The 8,073-nt window shown below is 43.9% G+C and overlaps 4 protein-coding genes across 6 annotated transcripts in view; 3 read left to right on the top strand and 1 right to left on the bottom strand.

The window, feature by feature from the left end:
- Positions 1-3,271, top strand: part of LOC109539206 (glucosidase 2 subunit beta) — a 7,706-nt gene extending 4,435 nt beyond the window's left edge. Inside the window, exon 3 of the mRNA XM_019906822.2 lies at positions 3,150-3,271. Within this exon, the coding sequence (XP_019762381.2) occupies positions 3,150-3,193 (44 nt within the window). The 3' untranslated portion in view covers positions 3,194-3,271. The remainder of the gene's footprint in view (positions 1-3,149) is intronic.
- The window catches only part of LOC109539203 (PHD finger protein 19), a 7,205-nt gene extending 3,499 nt beyond the window's left edge, over positions 1-3,706 (bottom strand). The window contains exons 1-9 of one of the 2 annotated variants that reach the window (XM_019906815.2): positions 3,618-3,706; positions 2,624-2,781; positions 2,314-2,570; positions 2,097-2,257; positions 1,851-2,023; positions 1,598-1,793; positions 1,321-1,535; positions 1,089-1,254; positions 435-1,032 (exon numbers count right to left, since the gene is read on the bottom strand). In XM_019906815.2, coding sequence (XP_019762374.1) covers positions 435-1,032; positions 1,089-1,254; positions 1,321-1,535; positions 1,598-1,793; positions 1,851-2,023; positions 2,097-2,257; positions 2,314-2,570; positions 2,624-2,781; positions 3,618-3,650 — 1,957 coding nt within the window. In that variant the 5' untranslated portion in view covers positions 3,651-3,706. Of the gene's footprint in view, positions 1-434; positions 1,033-1,088; positions 1,255-1,320; positions 1,536-1,597; positions 1,794-1,850; positions 2,024-2,096; positions 2,258-2,313; positions 2,571-2,623; positions 2,782-2,914; positions 3,152-3,617 lie in introns of those variants that run through there. The other variant, XM_019906814.2, reaches the window with a different exon arrangement.
- Positions 3,707-4,109: 403 nt separating this feature from the next.
- LOC109539205 (T-cell activation inhibitor, mitochondrial) lies at positions 4,110-6,634 on the top strand. Of its 2 annotated transcripts, XM_019906820.2 has the most exons (8): positions 4,110-4,258; positions 4,380-4,557; positions 4,705-5,007; positions 5,084-5,247; positions 5,306-5,550; positions 5,609-5,825; positions 5,891-6,115; positions 6,548-6,634. In XM_019906820.2, exons 1-8 carry the CDS (start codon positions 4,186-4,188, stop codon positions 6,604-6,606), a joined length of 1,464 nt encoding a protein of 487 aa, XP_019762379.2. In that variant the 5' UTR covers positions 4,110-4,185; the 3' UTR covers positions 6,607-6,634. The 2 variants fall into 2 exon arrangements, with proteins under 2 accessions (XP_019762379.2, XP_019762378.2); XM_019906819.2 differs by lacking the exon at positions 6,548-6,634 and having other exon boundaries at positions 5,891-6,498.
- The window catches only part of LOC109539204 (xaa-Pro dipeptidase), a 5,400-nt gene continuing 3,937 nt past the window's right edge, over positions 6,611-8,073 (top strand). Inside the window, exons 1-4 of the mRNA XM_019906818.2 lie at positions 6,611-6,691; positions 7,074-7,263; positions 7,319-7,566; positions 7,631-7,809. Coding sequence (XP_019762377.2) covers positions 7,076-7,263; positions 7,319-7,566; positions 7,631-7,809 — 615 coding nt within the window. The 5' untranslated portion in view covers positions 6,611-6,691; positions 7,074-7,075. The remainder of the gene's footprint in view (positions 6,692-7,073; positions 7,264-7,318; positions 7,567-7,630; positions 7,810-8,073) is intronic.

The following is an 8,073-nucleotide window of genomic DNA, read 5'->3' as shown; positions in this document are numbered from 1 at the left end:
TTGAAGCCAAATTGGTAGGTTGGTATATGTTTTCCGATCAGTTCTTCGAGTCTCTGTTTTAGTATATGTTCCAAGACTTTGCGCAGCACCGGGAGTAATTTGATAGGTCTGTAGTTTTCCATTTGTGTACCGTCTCGTCCATTTTTAGGTATAGGAATTATTACACCACTTTTCCATATTTTCGGAATTTTGTTATTTCTGATGCAGTTGTTGATTTCAGTAAGGATGAGTTTGTGGGTTTCTTCGGTTAAGCTTTTCAGGAGTTTAGCCTTTATTTTGTCTTTTCCCGGTGCTGTGTTTTTGATGTGTGATAGGGCTTCATCGTAAGTATAGTTTGGTGAGTTGTTAAAGTAGTTCAAGTACCAGTCATTGATCATGTTCCAGTTGTCATTGTCGAAGTTAGAGTTTGTCGATATGCTCAACTAAATATTTACCTGGTATCACAGTTTTAAGGGGCAGTGGCAGCGTAATATCCTTTCCTCTCTTTTTCTTCACGGGTTCATCCACTCCCATTTTCAACAGCGTCAAAAACGGATTGTTCTTCCCCTCAAAGTCCTTGGGAGGCGGAATGATCAGGTCCAAGGTGCTTTTTGAAGAAGTCTCATCGCTAGAAGTATCACAGGGCGTGTTCAGCTCCAAATCCATCGCAAAGGTCTGCTTTTTGTTAGAGACACCCTTAACTTGACTCGATCCTTCGGAAAATTCGTTACTAAAATCGGATTGCAAAGATCCTCCGCCAGTGGAAGCGGGCGGAGTTGGGGGGGCTGAGACGCTGGTGGGTGGAGTCGGGGGCAGCTCGACCGCCGGTTTGGGCTCGGAGCTTTTGCCTTTTCCTTCTGATTTCGCTGACACCAGGCGCCGCGGCCTCTTCAAGATGCGATCCCGCTCTCGATTGGTCATGGCTAGTAGTTTTTTGCGTCGCTGCAAGCTCATTTTCTTGAACGGGGCCGTTTTCTTGGCGCACCCCGCTCCTAGATATTGGTCCTTATTGTGCGACGGCTTTGCGATTGAGAAAAGAGGCGGCGGGATTATCTAGAACCACACACAAACTGTCTAGGCTGGACTGAGTGTTCATTCGCCAGTCTTACCCTGTCTTCTTTCTCCATGTCCGGGCTTGGGCAAGGGGATTCGTTCTCGCTGTGGTTCGTCGACTGCTGATAGGCAACGCCCAACATAATATTCCGCATTGCTGAGTCGCTAGAGACAATTTTGCGGTTGTTTGAGTATGTGGGCGGGGCGAGGAACTGCAGTCGCCTAAAACGCCGAAAAGAGCGGTTTAACTATTGAACTAGTAAAGTTCGGGTGATTGCATCGTTTTACCTGTTTCCCTGCCATAACTCCTTCAGTTCGACGTCAGTGATTTTTCGCTGAGGTTGCGGAAGCACGATGCAAGGAACGGGAGGCGGCAGTCGCACTCTCAGCCCCCATATGGTGGTTCGTTTCTTGATTTCTCTGCCACACTTAAAGCGGTTTCTGTTGTTGGTCAGCACAGACAGTATGTTCTCTCTACGCTCTAGCTTGGTCACGTTGGCCATCTGCAACCATCAAGCATCAGCCAATGCCCTAGTCAATAGATTTTAAAAAAATGCTCCCATACCTTTGGTCCTAGCTGAAGGGCATGCCAATTATCACTGATGTAGGGTATCACAACGGTATCTAAATCATAATACTTCTTGCAATGGTGGACGGTCAAATTGAAGAGCATCAAGTGCACCAAGTCCACCCATTTAATTTCCAGTCTTCGGACGAACTCCTTGCCGTGATTACAAATTGCGCACACAAACACATAAAACCTGCCAGTACGCACAATGAATTAGCATTTTCCCTTGACGACATGCATAAATGCCCACCTATCACCACAGTACAAAGGGAATTGCAGACAGTCAATGCACTTCTCATGAAACCATTGCTTGCAGCGGCCACATTGCAGCATCTGCTTGTACCATTCCCCATGGTCGCCGCAATAGCAATAGATCTGCTCCTCGTTTACTCTATGATATGTATCCCAGCTTAAGGTACTTAACTGGAAAAAACACGGAGTTAAACCCTCCAAGTCTGAATTTGAATGAAACGTTCGTTGTTGGTTGAGTTCTTACGTCGTAAAGTAATACTTTAGGTGTAGTTGATGAAGGCATTGTTTCCTGAGTGCTTGACCCTGTGGAGTTCCGGGAATCCCTTCTGAAGGGCGGTTTTGATTCACTTTTCCGCAGTCTATTGGGATCGCTATCGAGGCACCTTTTGCACATCCAGTTAGAATCTGCCAAACAAGCAACAAACTCCGTTAAATGCCGGCGCTTTAAATGGTTAAACTACCTTCTTTCTGACTAGTTATTTCGGGTTGGTGGCATTTTTTGTGATATCCCCGCCCGCATCGATCACACACACTAATCTGCTTTTCATTTTTTGGCGACGACTTCTTACAAATTACACACAGTAGGTCCTCTTGTTCTAAAGCGGTGCTCAGTTTTGTTACGTCCTTAAAGGTCGACCAGTTCTGCGTGTTATCTCCATATTTCACTAAACATTGCTCCCTCACCGCATCCACTTCCACTATAGTGCCGAAATAGTATCTAAAAACGCATTCAATTAAACCCCAAGGCAGCACTAACAGCTGAATGCTTGCCTTCCGTCCTTTTGCTTGGCTAAAACCTCCTGGCCCTTAATAAATTCTAGCAATAGCTTCTCAGCTTGCGTGGTACTATCAGGGGTAACTTCGTCTAGGCATTGCTTTTTGGGACTTTGGTAGCTGTTGCTTCGATGGACTGGAGTCATTTTGCCCAACTGAAACAACGCAAAAGCCGGCTTGAAACATTAACGATCATTTTGTCCTCTTGGAGGCTTTGAATTTCAAATGCTGATTTAGAATAAACGATTTGCTAAAATATGGAAATCGAGACTTGCACAGTATATTGACCTGGGAATTGTGTTGGAATTGCTCGCCTTTTACGTGCCATCTTATAGCCCCACTTTTTGCTATTGGCGTTTGGAAATGAAGATTTGTTAGCATGTTTCAGTCTATTTTTAACAATCAAGGGAAAAATTCAAGGGGGACAAAACATTTCAAAGAACCACTCAATCCTCGTCAACCTGCCAGCTTTAGCAGGGCAATGTAGTGGTGAAATTTGGACTCTAACTGCTAACGTTTCTAGAGATGTGCAAATGGGCCAGGAAGAGGTGTTTGGAGCTACCATAAACAAGCTCCGGGAAAACTGAGAAACTCCACCTGAGAGGCACGGCAAGCGATTCCTGTCTAAAGCCCTCGCTTCACATCAAGATGCAATGAAAAACAGATTGAAAACTTCGGGTTCACTCCAAGAAAAACACATCACACAAACATGTTTCTTGCACCGATTTCTCGGGAGTGGACAACAGTGTGGTGACACCGCCCACTCCGGATTACGACAAAATGGTCCTTAAGGGCCACCACCCTTAAAAGCAACAGGCAATTAGCCCTTGGTACCTTATACAAACAAAAATTTCTAATAGCATCATTTATCCAGATCACACCCGTCAATTTCTGATAAGAATGTTTCTCAGCTGGCACATTCTATTGGGTTTCGTTGGTAAGCGAAGCGCTAAACACTAATCACCACTAAATAGAAACGATGCAAACTTACGGTGGCCGGAAAATCGGAATTTTCTCCGTTCATCTAAATAGAATGGAAAACATATCGGCCATTACCACAGCAAGGCGTTTGTGACTCCCGCCAATTCCCCAAGGAAAAATCACGGATTATCACAAAAACACAAAACACCCGAACTGTCTATCGGTCACTGTGCATTCGCCCTTCGATTCATCGGCAAAATTTCAATTTTTTTCAACAGTTTTGGGCGAAAAACTGCTCTTTTTGCCTAGATTTATTTTGAAAATTAACGACATTACTGGTGATTTAAAGTGTCACTCTCAGATGGCATGATGGACTCGATGACACTGCTCTTCTGATGAACTCCACATCCGATTGTATCACAGGATTTAGTTTTTTTCAACAATTATTTAGGGTTGAGCAGTTGAGGAGGCATCCGAAGTGATTCTGGACTAAATTATGTTAATAATAATTCTAACTTTCCAAACAAATGGAGGCTAAAGAAGAAGAAGCTGACAAAGAACCTTTAACTATGTACGGTTGTGTTTGACATAACCTTCAGAAGGTCTTTTAGCTGAACCAAAATATTTATTTCGGGAAAATGCTCAGAAAACGCAATTTGTTTGTTGTTAAGCAGCATCTAGCAGTCCTGATCAGAAGCTTAACATCTACTGGTAAGTGCCGGCTAGTCCTGGTCACCATTAAAATTAACTGTTAATAAATAAGTTCCACCCAAGATTAGACGAGAAAATAACGAATACGAACCAGAAGAAACAGTCAATTTTTCTGTTGCAGAAGTCTCGTCTGCACTTCGACCGTTCTATTTTTCCGTGCATCCGGATTTATTCGGTCAGCATCCGAAGGAGCGGGCCATTAATGAGACGTCCCTTCAACAGTTGAGCAGTGTACTTCAGTCCTTGCAGACCGCCAAATATTTGCCGCCTGTTACCCTGCCTTTTTATATAAAAAATAGGTTTGTCCCCATTTATTACCACCAAAGTTAGCTAAGTAACATCTCAACTTTTGAAAGAAATGGAAATGTTAACGCACCACTTTTACCCAATCCAATTTACACTCTAGTATGTCTAGTTAATCTGGAAATCTTGTGCTTTTCCGATAGAAACAACCAACATGAAGCAGCCAGACTAATCAAAATATACTTAAAAGGCCGAGATTTGGCGTCAGCCATAGTAAACATTCTGAAAGCTTGCGATTTACCGACCAATCACGTACAGCAGTACATCAAGGCGGAACCGCAGCGGGCAACTGGATTTCAAACCGAAAACATTCGGCAGGATGGAGACGAATGGATCAGAGTCAAGTATCAGAACGAGTACGACTTCACCAAGTTGAACAAAAATCATCCCTTGTATGCAACGTTCGTAATGCAACAGAAAATGAAAGAAGCGCGCGGTGCTCTGAGGTAGATATTTATGCAGTTGCTAAGTTTACTGGTCTAGGGACGGTGCTCATGTGGGTAATATCAAGGCGCTGTTTAGACTGAAGCAATGGCTAGAGCTTCATTTTGAAGATGCGTTAGCAAAGGCCACAAGCGGCAGTGCTTCGAAGGAAGAAATCCAGCGCCTGAAGGTGGAAATGATCGAAAAGTCCAAGCTAAAGGACATCCGGTGGGAATGTGGCTGGAACAGCCAACACTTTCGAGGTAGACTTAATACTACTGTGGAGTGAGTAGGTTGGAGTGATAGGAATTTTTCCTCTAGGTTGCCTGCTCTCGCTCAAGTCCCTCATGGAACAACACCCGCAGCACATGAGACAATTGGAGGATCAGATTTTGGTCTTCTCCTACTTTACAGGCATCAGTTTGGACGGGCATTTGATGCTCTTTAGCGGCGAAGTGCGCCACAACTGGCTGGACTTTATTAAGAACATCCGCAAGCACAAGTTGGCCTTAGCCAGGGTGCCCTTTTACGAAAAGTCCCTATCGCACGTGCTCAGGAACATCAAAGTGAGTACGTTGAATCCGAAACTGGGTTTTGAAAGAACGTTGCTATTAACACTCCCAGGTGAGTCGGCGGAAGTTCATGCCCGATATGAAAGTGAGCGAGTACGAGATTAATCTGAAACAACTCACTACAGCGGTGAGCGACTATTTCGGACGGAACAGTCATCCGAAGAATTGGCCCAATTCGATGGATCACTACGAAATCGTTGTGGAAAGTGAGGCTGGACCCATGATGGTTTCTCCTACTGGACAGTTTATTGTGCCGTCATCGATTCCAGGTAGTTTTGGGCGTTCTGCCTCTACCCGAGCAATGCAATTGTAAAGCTTAACGTTGTCTTCGCAGGTCCACTTCTAATCAATTTCATATCGACAAACTTTGACGATGCAAATGAGCGAATAGACCATTACAAAAAGGACAAAGTAATGGAAAAATCCCTACACCGACGCTGCATGGAAGAGTTGCATCTGGCAGCCCTACTTAAAGACGACAACATCACCCCTGAACTGATGATACAGTTTTGCCAGAAACTGGTGGACCACAAAACCGATCTTGAGAGTGTTATCAAAGGTATGCACGTGAATGTTTCAACGTATTACTCCGTATTGTCCGATGGTGTTGTTTGCATTCCATGGAACTTCGATCTTTGATCGCTACCCGCGATAGAACTTATCTAGCACCTAGATATCTGCATCGAATGAGTTGAGAGTTACCGTTGAATAATCAATTTTTTAAAAACATTGTCAGAATTGTGTCTGTTTTATTAGCATAGAATCTAGGCGGTTTTATCAGATGCGGAATGACTGGGCAATATCGGTTAGAACGCCCAGTAAAAATTGCTGTGATTTTTTTTCGTTAATTAAGTGCCTTGATTGTATGTTACAATTATTGAACCAATGTAGTTATTTTAGTAGATTTGAAAAGTGTGTAGACAAAAAATAATTTTAAGGCAGTTTTTGTTGTATTTATGTAGTCTTACCCCACCAAACCGGTTTATTTCAGTTAGCCCCTGGTGTTACCCGGAAGAAAGGTCAAGACTGGATAATTTTATGACGTCATAGCACATTTCCGAACATAATGAGCCACCCGATCCTTGTACAGTTCCAGATTATCTGACAGCTCAACAGCTGACTTTGAGTTTGAAAGGTTTGTCAACAATGAATTTATTTTCTATTTTTCCCAGAGTTTTTACGAGCATTTAATTTCCCCCCGACAACTGCTAGCAGCCAATGGGCGGAAGAGTCCTGGGTCTCAATAAAGGTTTGCAGTGCAGCGTATATAAAACCCCTACTTCAAAGATCAAGGTCGCAATTTGATTAACACATCATCAAGTACTGATTTAAGCAGCATTGTCCCCATTCTCATGCGATTGGCTAAACGATTTCAACGTGGTTTACCTCAGCGCGAGACAAGTTTGTTTCTGACCTCAGTTCAGTTGTTTTCCGGAAAAACTATCTTATCTCATCGGCTGCGGCTTCCTTTAAAATACCGCAGCAGACTGATTTTGAATCATTTTGACTGCAAGCAGCGATGGCAGGTGAAGGTGCAGTGCTCTCCATGGGGCCCCATACATTGCCAGTCCCGACGGCGCTTTTTGCGCTGAACCGGCAAAGATTGGCTGATGCTCTGAAGAAAACCGCCCCCGATTCCGTAGTTTTGCTCCAAGGAGGCGAGGAAGTTTCCTTTTACGACACCGATACCACCTATAATGTCTTCAGGTAGTTTTCCGATTCTGGCCATTAACAGTTAGGAACTTTCTGAGTTTTCCCGAAGACAAGAGTCTTATTTTATGTGGGCCTTTGGAGTGACCGAGGCTGGCTGCTTTGGAGCAGTGGATGTGAAGACTGGAGAATCCTATCTGTTCATCCCGAGGCTGCCCGAAGAGTATGCAGTCTGGATGGGGCCCCTTCCGAAAACCAACGACTACGCGAAGAAGTACGACATAAAGAAGGTGTTTTATGTGGATGAACTGGAGGTAGAGTTGGGGCGGCTCCAGCGGGCGAAGATTCTAACGCTGAAAGGTACGAGTTTTTTGGGGCTCTGGAACCGTTTAGGGCGTGAATTTGAACGGAAAATGCTTTGCAGGTGTGAATAGCGATAGCGGCTTAACAGCCAAACCGGCCACGTTTGAGGGAATTGAGAAGTTTTCGGTTGATGATGAAGCACTGTTCCCAGTGATAGCCAGTCTGAGGGTCTGCAAGACTGAGCTGGAAATCCGCGTTATTAAATACGTGGTGGCTGTTTCCAGCTATGCCCACAGACAGGTAAGCCCACGCCTTATTCCAGCACTCGCTGAGTCACTTTTCGCCAGTTTATCGCTGATTTTTCCTGTTGTTGGCAGGTTCTTTGTAACGGGTTTAATTTGAGGAAAAATCGTTTATCTAAATCGCTTGGAGGATTATTGCTAATTCCAAATCAATTCTATTCGTGGGTTTCAGTCATTTATTGTCTCTATTTATTAATCAAAATACGTTTCGGTGTATTTCTTCACCATTATCAGTTTTTATAAAATAACAGTTAAAAAAAAA

The sequence above is a fragment of the Dendroctonus ponderosae genome, unplaced genomic scaffold (genome assembly GCF_020466585.1).
Source record: "Dendroctonus ponderosae isolate FM_Combo_2020 unplaced genomic scaffold, Dpon_F_20191213v2 Dpon_F_20191213_7, whole genome shotgun sequence".
Taxonomy (NCBI): Eukaryota; Metazoa; Arthropoda; class Insecta; order Coleoptera; family Curculionidae; genus Dendroctonus; species Dendroctonus ponderosae.
Note: the sequence above shows the minus strand (reverse complement) of the source record. Positions and strands in the feature narration are given on the sequence as shown.